The sequence below is a fragment of the Bacillus rossius genome, chromosome 7, assembly GCF_032445375.1.
Source record: "Bacillus rossius redtenbacheri isolate Brsri chromosome 7, Brsri_v3, whole genome shotgun sequence".
NCBI classification, from domain to species: domain Eukaryota; kingdom Metazoa; phylum Arthropoda; class Insecta; order Phasmatodea; family Bacillidae; genus Bacillus; species Bacillus rossius.
In genome coordinates, this window is record NC_086335.1 from 70,069,461 (window position 1) to 70,090,061 (window position 20,601).

Genomic DNA, 20,601 nt, shown 5'->3' on the forward strand with positions numbered 1-20,601 from the left:
CAACATCAAAACCGAAACTGTTAATGTTGATAAATATTGTGCTGAAAAAGATTTTGAATGTACTGTAGCCTTAGTGAAATTACTTTCCAAGAAAGTTCTGATAATTTCTGTTTACAGATCCCCAACAGGAATATTTGAGATATTTTTAAAGCAATTAGAACTGCTGTTATTAAAAAAGATCAGGACAAATATTGAAACTATTATTTGTTATTCCTTATTAGGATCCTTTAATCTTACTCCCACTGTTCAGTTTGCCACCAGAATACAATCAACTTCTGCTACTATAATTGACAATATATTTATTGAAAAACAAAATTTGGATAAATATATTGTTATTCCACTGATAAATGCGTTATCTGATCATGATGCTCAGGTTATACAGCTGCACAATATTGAACTTACAATGGAAAAAAGGAATAAACAAAACAAACTTAAAAAAATAAGGGCAATAGATAACATATCAGTAATACATTTTATAGCTGATTTAAAAAAGGAAAACTGGATTAATACATCCACTGATAATGATACAAATTTACAGTTTAATTTATTTCACTCAACCTTCTTAAGGCTTTTTGAAGCAAATTTCCCTCCAAAATTAGTTCAGGTGAGGGAGGGATATCAAAATCTGTGGTTAACCAAAGGCATAAAAACGTCGTGTAAAAGGAAAAGAGAGCTGTATTTGCTTTGCAGGACGTCAAATGACGCTGTACTCAAATCTTACTATAAGAATTATAGCAAAATACTAAGCAGAGTCATTGATAAAGCTAAGCAGTTCCACCTTCAAAATTTAGTATCAAAATCAAAAAACAAGGCTAAAACTACTTGGGATATAATTAAACATATGACTGGTAAAAGTAACAAGCCTAAGTCAAACTACCCTATTACTGTAATAGTAAATGGGAAATCGTTAGTAGAAGCAACAAATGTAGCAAATGCTTTTAACACCTACTTCTTAGAAATAGTTGATATGCTATTCAAAAATCTGTCGACAAAAAATAACCCCATAAAACTTATGCAGCAAACTCTGCCTAGAAAAACGTGTAATTTTGTATTTACCCCCACAACACCTACAGAAATTTGTGAAATTGTACACTCTTTAGCTCCTAAAACTTCTACAGGCTATGATCAAATATCAAGTGTACTACTCAAGAAATGTATCAACAAGATCAGTGCCCCTCTTAGTAACATATTTAATAAATCATTTTCAACAGGTATCTTTCCAGAGCGATTAAAATTTACCATTGTTAAACCTCTCCATAAAAAGAATGATGCGAATTCAATGTCAAATTACAGACCCATTTCACTTATATCAACATTTGCTAAGATAATGGAGAAATTAGTACATAAAAGACTGTCTAAATAACTTGAGTCAAATAACCTATTGACTAAAGATCAGTATGGATTTCGCAGTGGTAAATCCATTGATGACGCAGCGTTTAAATTAACATCAATAGTACTAAAATCCCTAGATAAGAGAGAGAAGGCTGTGGGTCTTTTTTGCGACTTAACCAAAGCTTTCGACTGTGTGGACCACAAGATACTTCTAGACAAACTGTATCATTATGGTATTCAAGGCACTGAATTACAATGGTTCACATCCTATCTAACTCAACGATATCAACAAGTAGCCATAACGGATCAAGACAACGGTGAAATATTCTCGGAAGTAGGTGTAAACAAATGTGGTGTCCCACAAGGGTCTATTCTTGGTCCATTGCTTTTTATCTTGTATATAAATGACTTGCCTTGTTATATAGCTGATAAAGCTAATGCAGTTCTCTTTGCTGATGATACCAGCATACTTTTCACTCAAGCTAACCATCAGACTCTAACTAACAATATACATGAAACGCTTCGCAACTTAAAAATATGGTTCGAAGCAAACAAATTAACATTAAATCTAGAAAAAACAGCATTTCTTAAATTTAACACAAGCTACGTGCAGAATAATGACTTGCAAGTTAATTACGGAGTTACAGTCATAAAGGGATGCATGAATACCAAATTCTTAGGTCTTCATTTAGATAGTTGTTTGAATGGGAATACACACATACACAACATTATACCTAAACTAAATGCAGCCTGCTTTTCATTACGTACTTTGGCTCATTATATGAACCTAGTCACTTAAGCAAGTATACTATGCATACTTTCATTCAATAATGTCATTTGGTATAATTTTCTGGGCACAATCTTCCCATAGCAAGCACATTTTCATTATACAGAAGAGAGTCATCAGAATTATGACGGGAGCAAAAAAACTGGACTCTTGCAGACCATTATTCAAAAAACTTAACATTCTTACTTTTCCTTCACAATATATATATTCTACAATTAAATTTGTAGTAAAGAATTTTGACTACTTTTTAAAAAGCTCAGATGTGCACACATACAATACCAGAAATAGAAATGACCTCCACTTGCCACTTAACAGACTCAAGCTAAGTCAGAAGGGTGCAATTTTCTCAGGCATAAAACTATTTAATAAGTTACCTGAGGGTCTGAAAGAGCTAAGCAAACAAAATAATAAAAAATTCCAGAAGAACCTTAAAATATTTCTTTTATCTCAGACATTCTATACAGTGGATGAATTTCTCACATACTAACTGTTTGACATTTTATTCTACTTCTTGTAATACAATAACTTTTATCTCACATTTGATATTTAGTATTGTATAATATAATAAGAAGATACACTATTAAAAAATTAATAAATCTGTCAAATATAATAAAGTCTCAAGCTAAATGTATATGTGAAATGGTGTCTAAATATGTAATCAAATACTATACATACTTTTGTTATTCTTTTGTACATAGATTACTGTATTTATGTATTGCTGTGGGTTTATGTGTAAGCGCTGATCTTAGATATGTTATTTTTTAATGTATATAAAACTGACATGTTCCATATCCCAGAACTCCAGCAGTTTGTAAGGGGTCTACGGAATGAAATGAATAAATAAATAAATAAATAAATAAAAAAAAAATTGGAAGTGAATAATAGAAGTATGGAAGTATGCAAGTCAACCAATCTGTGTACTCACGTACTTACTGATACAACATTTAAGTAATTAATTTAAAGATTTGTAAAATAATTTTCACTTTAATACGACTGGTACAAACAAATAAAATTTTTAAATAAGTTTATAAAGAAGGTTCTAACAAATATGTGCATGTACATACAATCATAACTACAATACAACGATAAAAATCATAAGGAATATTGACGTAAATTTGTGTGGCACTAATAGTGATAATATTACTAATTTCTATTTAAATAAATAAAAAAAAGTACAATCTGTTCAGCATGTTTAAGGAGGCCAAACATTGAACACTTTGGGTTAAGTTTACTTCGTGATACCATGCATTAGAGATTAATTCTATTGGTTGGAAAGAAAGTAGAGAAAATTTATGATGCTATGAAAGTTGGCCAGTGATAAACTTGAATGAAGGAAAATATAGTATATAAAGTGAAAGACTAAATATCATGAAAATAAATACGAAAGATAGTGAGAGTTTTGGAGTGATATTAGCAGTTGGGGTACGAATAGCAGGTAAGTATCACAAGGAATGGAATAACTTTATTACGAGAATGAAATAAGTACCTACACAATATATGTTTTTAGTAGGTAGTAAGAAATTTATTGGAAATGTATAGTAAATAGTGTACCCAGAGAAATAAAAGGCTATTTATATTAAATTAAAATAATGGTTCAGTGAAGAGATGAATGTGTGGTTGTAATGGTAGTAGTGACTAGAAAAGCGACAGATGGTGTTAGATGATAATGAAATAATTAAATGGTGCAATGGTAAATTTTTTGGTGCAAATTTAACATATAGTACCAGAATAATATTGTCAGTAAATGATTATTCCATTAAGGCAAAAAAGGTAAATAAATGGGTTTTTATGGTTTTTAAATGTTTATGATTTGTAGCAGTGTTTTATATGCATATTGTTTACTTTGGTTAGATGAATCATAAAAATTATTACGTAATTAGCATGTAAATGCTCTCCACCCAAAAAACCCCCTATATTTCCATGCTTGTTCCGTAAGAATATAAGGGTGGTAATGTCAGCACCGCCATAATGGCGACGTCACCAATATCTTTATGGTATCCGGATTTTGACTGTACTTACAAGTAAGTCAAGATGTCATGTATGCCACAAAGATACATGAGTATGCGAAGTTCAAATACACAACTCTATACTTAAATTTGAACACAGCCACTACTTAAAATATTGCAATGCTGTTTTACAGAATCAAGTATGAGAGAAAATTAAAAACAATATTCCCAAATTTTATATTATTTTTCTCAATGAGCTGCACTTAAAACAGATTTTTTTTAAAACTAATATTTTCTTATCTATCAAACTTAACTCATGTAGGTAGCATCGTTAATATCCAAAATATCTAATTGTTTACCATCCGTTTTGTAACCATTCTTTGTGGAGTCGGCAGACAAGATAGCAAAACGCTTCCGTAACCCGTACCTGCGTTTTACATGTCTGCACTACTAAAACTTAAGTGGCCCACCACAATACAGGGTTGTTAGGCACATGGATTTTCGTAAAGAAATTAGTTGAGAGATTACTATATCGTGTATCCGAAAACGTGCCACTTTGCGTATCAGCATTCGTGTCACTGTAAAACAATTCTCACATTAAATTCACAAAACGATTTTTTCACTGTTTGTGAAACTAAAAACATTAGGAAATACAAGTATATAGTTAATGCTAATAGGAATTTTGTTCGTCAGTCGTTTTACTGATATATGAGCTTTTGGATATTACGACTTTATGGAGGAAAGTTTTGCCATTGGATGCATATTTTACACAGAACATTTGGCAATAATAAATACCAAATTTCTTACCATAGTAGTGTTTATGTTGTTCTCTTCCGGGAACAAAATCACTTTCCCAATTTCTAATCGCTTTAACGCGTTTAGGCATATTTAAACAAATATACACCTCACAAAACCCCACAACAACACAAGTTTCTTATTTTCAACGACATAGAGAACAACGTTGCAACTTCGCAGTTTGACCAACAATAATTTTATAAACAAAACATTTTATATTGCGTAGTAGATTAATTTGATTATTTATACTGTAATATATTATATGTACATGATTTATATTCAAAAAATGGCATATATGTTGCAATTTTATTAGAAATTAGAATAAATTAATTTATACTTATGGATCAATGGTATTGCAACGAAGGTAATTTTTTATAGATTTATTTTCTCCAAATACCGATATTAGTTTTTTTGCTTACATTAATATGACATTTATTGTTTAAATATTAGATTTATCTAGATCAACAAAGATTATAAAAATTATTCACAGTGGATTATCACTTCTAAAAATTTAAAAATAAATGCAATAAATCCATGCAAGTCCCCAGCTACGTGTCGTGTACACAGAAAATAACATACACAAATCACAAAATAGTGAATAAAGTATGTCTACTGTTTCAGGAAAGTGAAGTAGAACTATCAAAAATTGCAATGGCGTCTGAAAGTGAACCGTCACAATTGGATAGTCAATTTGATCAGTTAAGTATAGCTTCAGAAGAAAGTTGTAGCCGTTCACACATCGAAGATGATACGACTAAAGATAGTAGGGAACCATTTGACGAGTGGGGCTTTTGCCTTGCTGACTTGTATCGTCTTGCATTGAGATTTTACAAAGGTAAGCAGTGATTTAACATCACAATTTATATTTAACACCTCACACAATACACTCCTGCTTTGATGGTGTTAGTAAAGGACTGCCAAAGGAAGCGATATCAGGAGCTGCTAGTTGATGAAAGATAGGGTAGAGGGGGTAAACAACGAGGGATTGAAGAGAATTGTGGCTTTCTTCCAAATAAAAAGCAGTGTAGTTGTCAATAAGGTGGTTTCACATGTCGAAGCCGACCTCCGTAGCGTAGTCGGATGCACACCGGCTTACGGTGCGAGGGGTTCTGGGTTCGATTCCCGGTTAAGGCATTGGTGTTAATCTACGTACGGATCTTTGATTGATGATATGATAATAAAAGGCTTCGACTAAGATATGGCATCTAGTGCTGGTTGTCGCCGGAAGCCGATAACCAACCAATTACAAAAATAAATAAATTACAAGCAGGGTACTACAAGGCAGTGTGTTAGGTACACTCGTACCATCTGTATTTTGTTTGTAAGCAAATTCCCAATCCATTTGTACTAACAAATTTGGATATTTAACACACGACTTACTGTATATCACACTTCTTAAAAATACAGTAGTTCATAGTACATTACAGTAAGTTTGTAAGCCTACAGTTTAGGAAACAAAGTCTGAAATTTTCTTTTGCTTCAAAGATAGCTGAGACTTCTTTTTTTTTCCAGCTAAATCTTTCTCACATTCTAAAGACAGCAATTGGACAGCATCACATTCTTCTTTTGTTCTAACCACTACATAGCCATCTCAAGGAAGGCAGTGAAAAGCTTTGTCATTGGATGGTCCTTTTTCAGCACAGTCGTCGTAAGGGACTTGGTCATCGGTGACACCAGCAATGATTTCTTTGTCTGTCAATACTTGATGGCTGGGGTCATCGGCAACACATTCGACCCAGTCTTGAATGTTTTCCTGGTTGTATTCTTCAAACATGAAGATTCTTTAATCACAGCAGCCGGTTATGATACAAATTGTCTGTTTGGTGGCTCTTCAGGTGCAATGATAGACTTGGCTGATGGAAAGGAGCTTATTCCAAACTTTTGCTAGTGTAGTGTCCTTGACAGTAGCCCAAGCTTCTGCTGCCATGTACAAAGCATTCTTCAAGTTAGTTTATATGTACACTTGCTGAATATAGTTTTTTTTGTATTCTTCACCGATCATATCCATATGCAGCAAAGCCTTTGAAGCTTTCAATAATTCCTTGGTCCATAGGTTAGAGGACAGAAGTGATGTTTGGAGGCAAAAATAAATTTTTTACTTTTATTTCCCTTTCCAGTGAAAGGTTTGAGGAATGCTTCGGAGTGTTATCAATCAACAATAATGTTTTTCCAGAATTCCCAGTTGTAAGCTGATGCTTTTTGACTTCAGAGGTAAATCCTGTACCATAACATTCTTTAAGAATGCTGGTATCCATCCATGAATTCTTTTGATTATTTTAGGTAACCAGCAATTTTTTTATTCCCTTAAAACAGTGTATTTTTAAACTTCTCCAGAGTAGCAAAGGTAGCCTGCGTGTTTTTGTAACATTTCCGCATACCATAGCAGTGATACGTGATCTGCTTGTCTTAAAACCGAGGGGCTTTTATTCCTCACAACAGGTGCGGTGGAGACTAGACGGGGAGTGAGACGCTGTGTGCAGTTGGGAGAGGGACGACAGGTGCGGTGGAGACTAGACGGAGAGTGAGACGCCGTATACAGTTGGTAGACGGGCGACAGGTGTGGTGGAGACTAGACGGGGAGTTAGATGCTGTACAGTTGGGAGACAGGCGACAGGTCTGGTGGAGACTGGACGGGGAGTGAGATGCTGTGCAGTTGGGAGACTGGCGACAGGTGCGGTGGAGACTGGACGGGGAGTGAGACGCTGTGTGCAGTTGGGAGAGGGACAACAGGTGCAGTGGGGACTAGCAGGGGAGTGAGACGCTGTGTGCAGTTGGGAGACTGGCGACAGGTGCGGTGGAGACTGGACGGGGAGTGAGACGCTGTGTGCAGTTGGGAGAGGGACAACAGGTGCAGTGGGGACTAGAAGGGGAGTGAGATGCTGTGTGCAGTTGGGAGACGGACAACAGGGGCGGTGGGGACTAGACAGGGAGTGAGACGCCGTGTGCAGTTGGGAGACGGGCGACAGGTGTGGTGGGGACCAAGACTGAGTCATGGGGGATGCTGTGTTGCTCGCAGAGAAGGAAGGGAAGGCGGTCCACCTGTCGTACGAGGACAAGCTGAGGCTGGTGGCCTTCACGAGGCAGGTGAACCACGGGGCGTTCGAGCAGAACAACCTGCCGCCCCTGGGGGTGCTTGACGTCATAGGGAGAGATCGCAGGTGAGCGGGCGCTGTTGGACCTTCGCCCTTTGAGGTATCTCCTACCCCACGTTTGTAACATGCTTGGTGGGCATGACATGAAAACAAAGAAACAACAATTACATACATTACACCTACATACAAAACAAAGAGGAATATGTAATATGCAATAATATAATATTTGAACAAGTAGAGGCTGATTTCAGAAATTAAAAGGAAGGGTAGCAAAACTATTGAAATCCAAAATTTTTGTATGTTTTATTAAAATTAGAAACTAATCTATAAATGGAATTTCTGATACCAGTATTATTAAGTAAAATTTAAAAATTCAGCTTTGAACTAAAAACTTTTTATACAAAAATAGAATCCATACGATCAAAAAGGGTATCTAATTTAGGAAGTTTATAATAAGACTACAATTAGGAAAAATTAATTTTGAATGAATTAATTTTTTTCGCTATCAGAATTGATAATAATATTTAAAATTACTGAGCAGCATTTTAATTTGGATCTGACTTAAGCTAGGTGAAGGGTAATAATAGAATCAATTTTTGAAGCATAGGATAATGTGCTTAATAAATGCTAGAGTTCTTCCGAAAGTGTATACAAGAGAGTTGACATGGGTATTAAAGAAATAATTTGGAGTTTAATATGATACCAAGATCTTTAATGCTATGTAATGGATATTGTGATTTGAGTGTTGTAATGTGTATGAATATGGCTTATTGGTTGCATTTTCCTAGGATAGATCCTTAAACTAATGATGACAAGAAATAACTGTCATTGTTTCATATAACAACATATATCCAAGTTGATCCTGATGGCATGATCATGTATTCATTGATCCGGTGGTACGTGATGCTGTCTGTTTTAATTTAGAACGTCAAATAATCCTGAACAAACAGAAACTCGAAAACCACAATACCTACAAATTATGTCAGTTAGTTGTCTTGAGAACATTTTTCTTTTCTATTTAAATTACAACCATAATTCAATTTACATCACAAGTTTTTGTTATGTTCAGGATCTTTCGACGTAGTAAATTAAATCAGCAAGCATCATCTACCACAGGATCAATGCACACGTGATAATGCCGTCAGGATGAAGGGATAGACTTGGGTTACCGTAGTGGTATGGAACTTTTACGAAAATAACTAGATAAATGTGAGAGCATATCGTCAGAACTTCCCTACATACTCCTCATAAACTTCCTATTGCTCTGAACTAACTTCCCAGAGTATGTATGAGTGTAAAAAAAAATTAAATAGTATTACGATAATGAATTTTTGTTTAGATAGTTAAATGTTTTTTGAATAAAAATGTAAGTAATTGGTAGATGTAGCACATGCTAGAGGTAATATTTTATAGATTTTGAAAATGAGTCAACAAGGTTAGAAAGAGTTCTTACCAAGTATTAATATGTAGTAGAAATGTGCATAAAAATATGTAGCTATGAAGATAGTGTACGTACACAGAATTGGCCTGAAAATAAACCCAGGAAGGTTTGTCCCCATCCATACGCCCTGCTGAGTGTCGGGAGAGGTGTGGTCGGCGACGAGCGTTGTTTCACTCGCAGGCTGGCGTGGCAGGCCCTCGGGGACATCTCGCCCCAGGACGCCATGGTGGGCTTCGTGGAGCTGCTGGACAAGACCTGCCCCATGTTCCGGCCGTACGTGGAGGCGCACAAGCGGGACGACGAGGAGCGGGAGAGGCTGGCGTGAGTCCCTGCCCGCCCCTGTGCTAGTCCCGCCGCTGTAGCTCCCTGCGTGCCCAGGACATGACCCCCTGGTTGAACTAGGTATTCGAGGCAGTAACATCAGAGTGCAACTTCAAACAGGCTAGTCGCAGGTTTAACCTATCTGCGTGTGTGAAAACGGATGTTTGGTATGTGTGAGATTGATACACTCCCGTACTGTTTGACCGATCGCCATGAAGTAATTTTTTCACGGAGAAGGTTTTTAATGCTATCCATTTTTTTTTCGTAACTCTTCACTAAATGGCGCCGCAGCGCATGAGCTTCTAAACCGTTCAACCTATCGCCGTGGGTAAACGGAAAATCGTAGGCCGTAGACATACAAACAGTAAATGTGTGACGTTTCTCTATGTCCTCCACACTGTCATATAGCGCTGTCCATTTTGCTTTAACCCGCGGACTATATATCACCCTGTGTTCAGCCCGGGTGATGCTGGGTACTGCAGCTAGTAAAGTGTAGATTAAAATAACTGTAAGACTCTGCAGGTTTTCCTGGCAGTGTTTTCCGCTGTCGTGTACATCCCATGTGAACTTCGCCAGCCATCAGATCACTCGCTGACTTGGATGTGTGTTTCAGTCAGGAAGAACTGGAAAGGCAAAAAGAGGAAGAGGAAAGAATAAGGTTGGAAGAAGAGGCAAAAGAGAAAGAAGAAAGAGACAGAGCAAAGCAGGAAGCTCAAAGGCAAGTTAATTTATGTCTCACATGTTGTTGATTGAACTTTATGTGCAATCGCACCTCATTAAATGATTATAATACATGTATTTTTATTCATTTTAATTACATTCCTTTGAGCCTGGTTTTTGGTTGATACCTTGAGACTTTGTCATCTACACATTTACAGTTCACATATCCAAAACATGCTACAGCCTAAAATAATACATTGATACACTGAAATATACATTTACAAGAAAATAATGTGTACAGAGCTTTGTAAGGAATCATTTTCAAGTTTTTTTTACATTTAGTTTGTAAGAATAACAATATCTGGACAATTCTTATACACACATCTGTTATAAATTTTTGCATGTGTAACAATTACAAGATACAACAGTATGGATTAAAATAAGTTCTTAACATATATTTACATATATGCAGGGATATTTGTGGGCTTTTTTTATGAGTGGATGAAATGTGTATAATTTTTAGGTCAGACATAAAAATATATGATGTTAAACACACAAAAGCGCTCAAATTTCTACTAATTGCTGACTTGCTGTAAAGCAACAAAATTTTCTTTACATAAAATTTTTTTTTCATTAAGTACTATGTATGTATTGCATATTTAGCTCAGTATGAAGCGTTTTACGAAAAGTTTACGTGTGGCTGTTGCATGACTTAGTGAAATATGACTACAGTGAAACCTCGTTAATATTATCCCGCTTATTACGAATGACTCGTTAATATTACCTATTACTATTTCCCCGTGAAATATGCCCATTAAACACAATGAAGATTTGTTTGGTTAATACGAAATTCTCGTTATTATGTATAGCGAACAATAACAATTCCCGTCCGTATAAACAAACAGTCATGTTTACCGTTTAATACGAACCAAAGATTACCACAAAGATACGGCCCCGCCTGAGTGTCCGAAGTGTGTTTTTAACTCTATGTTTTCAAAATCACTCGTTCGTGTGTTCGATATGTTCAGAAATCACTCGCGTTTGTACAATATTCGATATATCGAACTTCACGTGGGATGGTATTTACGTTCGATTTTGTACTTCCTTTGTATACATGAATCTGTGCCGGACCAATAAAAACAAAATATATGTTACGCCTAACGTGTTTAATATTTGTGTACGTTGTAATGAAAGTTTAAGTGAATTATCTCGTGAGAATTTTATTAAACTTTAGAATTTGTACGTACACACATAAAAATGGAGGCAAAACGTAAACGCAAGGAAATTGCATTGAAGACGAAAATTAAGATAATAAATTCAGTTCGTCAGGGTGAAAAAACGAAAACAGAACTTTCTGAAGAGTTTGGTATATCAAAATCAACCTTAAGTACAATTCTAAAGCAAGCAGATAAAATAGAAGAAGCGGTCAGGAAAGGTAGTAATCAAACTAAGAAAAGGATGCGCGTCGGTAAACATTCCGAATTAGAGGCCAAACTGCTGGAGTGGTTTCATCAAATGCGCGCCGCCAGAGTTCCAATTTCCGGGCCTATTATCCAAGAAAAGGCTGATCAGCTGGCACTGCAACTCAGAATTGACGATTTCCATTGCAGCAACGGATGGCTTCAACGCTTCAAAGATAGGCATAATTTGGCCACAAAATCCATTTGTGGCGAATCTGCAGCTGTCGACCAAACAGCAACGAGTGACTGGCTTCAGTCAGTACAGTCCATCGTAAGTAAATTTGCACCACAAGATGTGTTTAATATGGATGAAACAGGGCTTTTTTACAATCTGTTGCCCAATAAAACTCTAACCGTAAAAGGTGAAAACTGCCATGGCGGTAAACACAGTAAAGTTCGTCTTACAGTTTTACTATGTTGTAATCAAGATGGCAGTACTAAACTTCGACCCTTGGTTATTGGCAAGTCTGCCAAGCCAAGATGTTTCAAAGATGTTGCAGCAAAAAACCTGCCAGTAGATTACGAGGCAAACAGTAAGGCTTGGGTCACCACAAAAATTTTCCAGTTGTGGTTGTTAAAATTGGACAGGAAAATGGCGACTCTAAATCGCAAAATTTTGTTATTGTTGGACAACTGTGCTGCACATACTGCTCATGGTATGAAGTTGGAAAACATTACCTTACTCTTCTTGCTACCAAATACAACAAGTGTGACACAACCACTCGACCAAGGTATAATACAGTGCTTGAAAAGAAACTACAGACAGCGCTTGGTGAAATACCTTATCAGGCAGTGTGAAAAAGGAAAGACTGAGCTTCCTAGATGGTCAGTTTTGGATGCTATCCGCAGTATAGCCATGTCGTGGGACAGCATCAGCCAAAAGACAATTGTGCATTGCTTTGCAAAAAGTGGTTTTGGCCAGCAAACTGTTGAAGAACCTGACTGTGATCAACCTTTAGAGGATTGGCAAGAGTTAAAAGAACATGTGCAAGTTGATAATGACTTCAATGAGTTTGTTCATATTGATGACAGTGTGTACACCAGTGCAAGATTAACTGCAGAAGATCTTGTTGGTTCACGAGGATTACAGGAAACACCAACGGCTGACGCTGTACAGTCACTTTGTGAGGGTGGTACAAGTCAGGATAATGATGGTGATGACGACAATGGTGAGGTAGTGCATAAACTTCCAAGCAAAAGTGATACAATCAGTGCTTTGCGTACACTGGAAAATGTACTTGCTGCAAGTGATGTGCCAATTGACTTGATTGCAGGATTTGAGAAGATATGTTCTGCTGTAAATGATATTTACAGAGATAAGTGTGTCCAGAAAAAAATTAATGATTTTTTTAAACCTATGTAAATATATCTTGCATACTTTGCATAAGAATTGCTATACACTCAACAGCAATTAACTGTACGGTAAATGTTAATCATTTTTGTCAAAACTTTGGAAGCAAATTAAATAAGAATACATACATACGTATATGTATACTAATTATCAGTCTGTTATAGTATATTTTATTAAAACTATTAAAATTGCTTCTAAGTGTATTTTGTTAGTGTGCATGTCAATATCTGGCTTCTATTACAATAATAATATTCCACATTTTTAGTGCTCTGACATGTAGGAATTCAATATTTCTTATCGAGTTCTTATTCTACCTATTGGCTCAAGAACCTCATTAATATGAACCTCGTTATTACAAACTGAAATATTTTACTCCCCTTCAGGTTTGTATTAATGAGGTTTCACTGTACTGAAGAACTGGTGATGATGATGATGCTGTATGGACTAGAAATGTTCTTTCTTTGTTACAAAAAGCAGCTTATTAAATTGTCTTTCCTACTTTAGGTCGATTGAATACAACTTTTGGTCACAAAAGTTGAGAATTTTCAGTATATATATTTTTTTGTATAGGTCACTAACATTTACTGCTATTGATTGAACCCTTTTTTTATCACCTTGAGGTAACAGTTTAACCATTGTGATGTTTAATAGGAGTTCAGTTTGTGTCACACCCAAAATTTTAAATCAGAGATTTATTATTATTTTATAAAAAAAACCAAACATCAAAACAAAGGCAGTTAATTTATAAGTTTTCATTAGTTCATGTGCAATTTTTTAAAAAGACTTTAAAAAGTACATTAAGACACTAAGTCCATTTACAGCCAGAAAGATAGTAGGTAAAACAAATGGTTCCAGTTCAATTTTGTACTAAAATGTAACTCGATGTTAAATGTTTTATACTTTAAGTAGGCTAGAAGCAATTTACAATCAGAAAGAAATATTATTATTATTTTTTTTAACACTGCCATGAATAATTTACTGTTTGTTTGCCCTTGACTAAATCTGTAGCGTACTGCCTATTACTATACAAGTTCTTGCACGTACTAGTCACTGGCACGTATTCAGCTGCCGTTCGCACCGCACGAGGTCGCTACAAGTCGAGATGTACCAGGAGAGGTGTGCAGATTCTTGTACGAGCAAGAGGCCCGAGTGTACTGGGCTCAAGTCTGCCCACTAGACACCCGTGTGTGTGGCTCAAAGTGTGCCGTTGTGCCGGCAGGAGGCAGATCCAGGATGCTCTGAACCAGCAGACGTACCACCAGTTCAAGGCCTACGCGGAGCAGCAGTACCCGGGCAACCCCGAGCAGGTACCCCCCTCCCTCCCTGGTCGTATTGCGAACACCGAGTAACACAGGGATTCATGTGAATGCACGATGTTGCACAATGCAACACTGGAATGTGAGTTAAAACATTGTGTAGAACCAAAATGTAGGGTAAATAATGGCACTGATTGGAATATATACAACTGTTTACTAAAATCACAAATCTCTATAAACTTTTAGTATTTAAAATTCAATGACTGTCAGTATTTTGCGTTTGTTTGTACCAGAATGCGTGAACCAGATGGTTTGGAAAATTAAATTTTATTCACGTGTGATTCGTCTCTCAAGGAACTGCTTTTTTCCGTTACTGATATTGCTTCATTTTCAAACTTACATGCTTATTCCAATTTATCTTGTCAATTTGAGCAATTGTTATAAAACTGCAGAATGCATGAAATTATTTTAATGAAATAAACATTAAAAAAATTAAATCTTTATAGTTTTGGGCAAACACCCTGGCTTTATGAATAAACAAAATATATAAAAATGATATCGATGACACAGAAATAACTTCTTATAAAATTAAATTGACTTGAAAATATAACTGTGAGATTGTGTATGCAAGTATCAAATGCTTATTATTTGAACTCAAATGAAGTATTCCAATACCAAACTTTATTCTAAACTATAATAATAATAATAAATGAAAAAACTAGACATCACAGATAAATAGTACCCCAGGACAAAAATATTTCATGGAATAACAGAAAACTTAGCAGTGATCTAGCCATGGGGAAAAATGTCAAAAACACATGGACTGGATGTAACGTGCGACTTGTAACTCTCTCTGGCTCATGCTATATTTGCTGTGAACCAGGTAATGACACCCACCATCAAGAACTCTATAATGGGTGGAGCATAAATATTCTACATACATTCTTCAGAAACATTCACTCAAAAAAGTTTTTATTATTATTTAAAAAATGAATATGATGTTATAGGTTTTATTACATTCTGTAGTAAAAATGACTAAAGTGGCTAGTATATTTTATTCTTTAAGAACCTGAAAAGTTGATGTGAATATCTGGTTTTAGTAGTTAGGATTATTCATTATCCCTCTTGACAATTTTGAAACATATTGTATGTATAATAAATTTATCAGTAAAAAAAACGAAAAGGCAGTCATGAGACTGTCGACAAAAGTGAAAACTTAAAACTATATTTTAAAATGTTTAGTATGACATCATTTCTACGTCAAATGTATGTAAGAAAATGATTTTGGTATTATATCACTAGCATGTCGGTGATGTGAACCCATATGTTTTGTCTTTTGTCCCCACCCAAAATTGCTCAACGCGGCTAAAGAAGTTTTCACTTCAAAAAAGTTAAAACATTCATTAGTTTTTGGTGAAAACTTTTTTAATAAGTATGATGAATTGCTGTGGAATCATGATTGCTAAGCTGTATTAAATGGGCACCCGAACACAGTTTCCGGCGGAACTGTGAGTGGCTGGTGTCGTGTTGGCAGCAAGGAGTGCTGATCAGGCAGCTGCAGGAGCAGCACTACCACCAGTACATGCAGCAGCTGTGCCAGCAGCAGTGCCGCCAACACGGCTCCTCCGCGGAGCCCGACCCGGGCGAGCCGCTGGCCAACGGGACGCTGGCGGACGGGACTGACGGCGCGGATGGCGACAGCGAAGACGAAGCCTCCCAAGGTCCGTGTCTCCAGAGAGTGAACTCATCAGAAGTTTCTCTGGGAGAACATTATTCGCAATTCACCATATGATCTTGTGCCTGCTCATAGCCAGCGAGACATCACTGCTAAGAATGTGTTAGCTCTGTCAAAGCTATTGGCTGTTTTGTTTGTCTGTTGATTAAATATGAAACACCTGTTGCCAGGGATTCGTTTTTATGTTTAGAAATTAATATTTACGTTTGTGTGTTAGTGGGTCGTAATGAGCACACGTGCTGGGTGGAGCTGACGACGGGGGGTGTTGCGTGTGGTACAGGCGAGTTTCCCGCTGTTTCCGCAGCCTCGATGTGGACGCGCAAGGACATCCGGGAGTTCAAGGAGTCCATCCGGAAGGAAGGGGGCGACGCTGTCATCAAGGTCGGCCACGGAGAGACGGTGACGGTGAGTTGCAAGAAGTGTCGTGTAGCATTGGCAGTTTGTAGCTCCCAACTGCTGTTATCAAGTCAAGCCCTACACCAGTCCTGCCTCTAGATTCAGTTCCTTAATGCTGTAAAATCCTATAACACTTTAAACAAAAATTGCATTGTTTATATTTTCTGGTAATTTTAAAGTTGTCACTGTCAAACAATACATAATACCTAGAGACCGGAAAAATTTGCGAATTCATTTCGCAATAGGCTAAAATACAAATAGTTATACCTCAGTGCTGCCTCTGCTATTGGCTCACAACTCACCTGGATGACTCTGGTGCCGATTAGAAACACCCGACCAAAGCTTTATGGAATCACAGGCTGCTACGTTGGGACGTCTCACAAGACAGCGGCCAATGAGTGGGTGACATTTGACCGAGTGTACGTGGAACTATGGAGTTCATCCTGCAGGTCATTGAACCGGCGAATTTTTCCGGTTCCTAATACTAATACCTATTCAAAAAAAATGCTAGTAGGTATCATTTATTTTATTTACGCAACCTTAAATGATTTGTGAAGATGAACATTTCACTTCGAACTCAGTATATTTTCTTGTTTGCTTAATATGAATAAAAAAGGTTGTTTAGGCGTTCAAAAAGAAAGGAGTTTATTTTACATCATTAAATGGGTACTTCTTAAAAAAAAAAAAATAATGTTAGCGAGTGGTGACGCCAGTATCAAGATGAAATCCTCAATTGTTAGTGATGAAACTTGAATTTTTCCAACACCATACAATGTTGGGTCTCCTCGCTGGTACTTCGTCGGCGTCGCGTGTGGTCTGGCCGGCCGGGAGTGCCCTAGCGAGCGCCTTGCCTGCAGGTGCGAGTCCCCACGCACGAGGACGGCACCTGCCTGTTCTGGGAGTTCGCCACCGACAGCTACGACATCGGCTTCGGGGTGTACTTCGAGTGGTCCAAGTCGCCGACCAACCAGGTGTCGGTGCACATCTCGGAGAGCGAGGACGAGGAAGACGTGGAGGACGAAGAGGACGAGGGTGGGTCACCGACGCTGCTGTTCAGTTGCGCTGTGGTGTTACGGTTCAGACCTCACCGGATAACAAGGACTTGGCTGTCACATTATATGAAAACACTTAAAAATAAATTGGTTACTGCAGGTAAAGATAAATAAATTAAATTTTGTGTGTGGTTCCTTTCTGAATTTAGAAAGATATTTTAATAATTTTATAGAAATTTATTTTGTTTCGAATAAATTCACTCCCAAGTCCTCCATTATGCAATTTATATGCAGTTTTCACACTGTCACAACTCAAAGCAATTTCACAGCTTTGAATGCACAGCATGACAATCTGGCAATTCCGAAAAACCGAAAAATTTATTGCGCTGAAAATGTGATTTATCACTTTTATTTTCATCCTGTGAAAATGTAGTTGCATGGCGGGCACGCATCGTCAAAGTTAACTTGTTATTTTTTTGGCAACGTGCCTAGAGACAATGGCAAAGTGAAGTGTTGTGTGCAGAGCTGGCAGGGGAGGACGTGGAACGGGGCGGCAAGCCGGGGGACCTGGCCAGCCGCCCGCCCCTCTCCGTCATCGTGCCGGTGTACCGCCGTGACTGCCAGGACGAGGTGTACGCGGGCAGCCACCTCTACCCCGGCCAGGGCGTCTACCTGCTCAAGTTCGACAACTCCTACAGCCTGTGGCGCTCCAAGACGCTCTACTACCGCGTCTACTACACCCGGTGAACGGGCCCCGCCCCCCCTGTGCAGCGTCGTCCGTGTTCGTGCCGAGCGGGACTTTATTTATTCCCTTTTCCTTCTCTCGAGACACGAGTGCGTGAAATGTGGAAGGATGTTAAATTCGTACTTGATCTGCACGTTGGCCGAAAGTGCGGTGGCAGGAATTTGAGAAAGTGAGGAGGTATTGGAATAGTGAGGGAAATCCACTTTTTTTTCACCACAGAGAATGTTTTTTTTTATACTGTTTATGTAAATGAAAACATATCGAATTTTTAAAACGTTGAAATTTCATTTCATCATGCTTGCGTTTTATCTTTTCCTTTAGTTAAAAAAAAAAAAAAAAAAAAATTGTTGTTACTCTTGCACACATGTTTTTGTTGAATAAAGTCTACTGAAACAGTATTAATAGGTAATGAGAGATATGTGGTTTTCAAATTATTTCTTCACATCCAAACATATTTACCTCGTGTTGAATGAAGTGATTGTATTTGATATGTTGAAAGTGGTGATCAAAATAAAACTGAATATTGTCCCCCCACAAAATTTCACCTTATTTTCATTTTCGAAGTTGCGGTTGTTTATTAGTTTTAAGGGTGAATTCGGGTTACTAAAGTAGGGAAACGGAATGTCTGGGCGCGATGACAGTATCAGTGTGGGTTTGTACGTACCTTTACTATTGCTAAATTTTATGTTGTTATTTGATGCCTCACCAGTTCATTTTCACACGTTAAGTATAGATAATTGGTGACATTCTACTCAAATGATGCGAAGATAAACCTTTGAAAGGTTTTATTTTTTTACCATGGTACATAATTGTTAGGTCTGTGCCACAGTCATACTGACAGGTCTGGCAACTTACCTTCATTCTCCTTCCGCTTAGTGAAGCCTGCAGCAACTTGTGAACTAACAGCGCTAGTTGAAGTGAAACCCATTATTAAAATTGTGTTAAATGGGAGTTTGATATGAAAGTGGGCATATTTTTTAAAACTTGTGTTTCATTTTAAACTTCAGTCACAATTTAGGATTTGTAATTTATTTGGCTGCGTTGTAGTATTTCAGTGCACATCAATAACTTGTAACTTACCTGCAGTTGTCAGTTTAAAGTTGGAGTGTTGGGATTGTGGATCCTAAACTAACACAGATCTCCCATAAGAAAGTATGTTTTGAATGTTGATCGTGTATTTGGTATATAAAGAAAATTCGTTTGCTATTCTTTTTAATCTTCGAGCAAGTGTAGGTAATTCTTTCTAATATGATTTTTCAGATCCAGTAATTCTTATTAATGTACGCAAGCAGATATTATTTTTGTTTTGTCGTAACCTACAACATATATTGCTGGTAATTTTAGAGTTTATTCAAGAGCTTTGTTTACATATAATACAATTTTTATGCATTATAATTAATGTATTGTATAATCTTCCTTCAATTAATGAGTGCTCTTTTTGATGTATAAACATCTTGGCTATCTGTATACGGCATTTGGTTGGAGAATTTAGTGAAAATGGAATAGAAATGTGAGATAACAGTGCTGCGTTCGCTCAGAAGTCTCGGAAACCTTGATAAAAAAAAATGGATGCACGTGTAGCAACATAAATCAGCATATTGTCGCTATGGTAAGTATTAGTGTACATACCAAACATAATTTAAAATATGCATGGTACAAAGTAATCCCAAATTTTAAATGACTTAATATAACTGGCTTTATAATGGTTATAATACATATTCTCCTCATTGTTTCCAAATGGTCTTGGTAGCATGGGGGTAAGGTGTGCATTTTGTAGGCATGTCTACAATTCAAATCTCATCAAAACATTTTTTTTTTTACTTTTTAATACCTAATATATTTACAGGCTGATTTCAGTTCAAAAAAGATTACACAAACATACTTTTAGTGTTATGTTTAAAAATGTTTCAGGTTAATATTTTAGTGTAGAATATTTATTGTATTAACTGTTTAATAAATTTTAACAAAATGGGCAGTATTTTAATATAATTCCTTGTTGAAAATGAAGTCCGAATTGAGGATCTATTGGACTGCAACTTTTAGTTTGAAAAATACTTCAAAGATAGTACCACATTAATAATGCTTTAGATAACCAAAAAAATATTAATCTTTAATGCCATGTTCAACTGTAATTTTATTCTCTGTGTGTGGCCAACTGTACAAGTCCCACGATAATGGGTGCCACTCTATAATTATTGGTGTTCTTGCTGGGTTTTAGCGCCTATTCTCTCAGTAGATCTCGGGAACGCTGCTGCTGTATTGATTACCCAGACTGCTAATTCAGCTAGCACG

The 20,601-nt window shown here is 36.8% G+C and overlaps 2 protein-coding genes across 3 annotated transcripts in view; one reads left to right on the plus strand and one right to left on the minus strand.

Moving 5' to 3' along the window:
* The window catches only part of LOC134534337 (nuclear RNA export factor 1-like), a 34,951-nt gene extending 29,873 nt beyond the window's left edge, over positions 1 to 5,078 (minus strand). Inside the window, exon 1 of the mRNA XM_063372734.1 lies at positions 4,873 to 5,078. Within this exon, the coding sequence (XP_063228804.1) occupies positions 4,873 to 4,951 (79 nt within the window). The 5' untranslated portion in view covers positions 4,952 to 5,078. The remainder of the gene's footprint in view (positions 1 to 4,872) is intronic.
* A 156-nt stretch (positions 5,079 to 5,234) lies between these two features.
* LOC134534338 (Golgi resident protein GCP60) lies at positions 5,235 to 18,723 on the plus strand. 2 transcript variants are annotated; one of them, XM_063372736.1, is made up of 9 exons: positions 5,235 to 5,695; positions 7,877 to 8,018; positions 9,574 to 9,714; positions 10,328 to 10,432; positions 14,405 to 14,492; positions 15,976 to 16,162; positions 16,481 to 16,581; positions 17,430 to 17,604; positions 18,088 to 18,723. In XM_063372736.1, the coding sequence occupies exons 1-9, from the start codon at positions 5,395 to 5,397 to the stop codon at positions 18,309 to 18,311; spliced, it is 1,464 nt and encodes a 487-aa protein (XP_063228806.1). In that variant the 5' UTR covers positions 5,235 to 5,394; the 3' UTR covers positions 18,312 to 18,723. The 2 variants fall into 2 exon arrangements, with proteins under 2 accessions (XP_063228806.1, XP_063228805.1); XM_063372735.1 differs by having other exon boundaries at positions 5,289 to 5,695; positions 16,457 to 16,581.
* The last annotated feature ends 1,878 nt before the right edge of the window (positions 18,724 to 20,601 follow it).

Bases quoted from the DNA above. Each gene is read 5' to 3' on its own strand.
- LOC134534338 (XM_063372735.1), top strand. From the start codon at position 5,395: ATGCAAGTCCCCAGCTACGTGTCGTGTACACAGAAAATAACATACACA. The intron at 5,696-7,876 runs GTAAGCAGTGAT...TGTTGCTCGCAG, and splicing joins TGCATTGAGATTTTACAAAG to AGAAGGAAGGGAAGGCGGTC. The intron at 9,715-10,327 runs GTGAGTCCCTGC...TGTGTGTTTCAG, and splicing joins GAGGAGCGGGAGAGGCTGGC to TCAGGAAGAACTGGAAAGGC.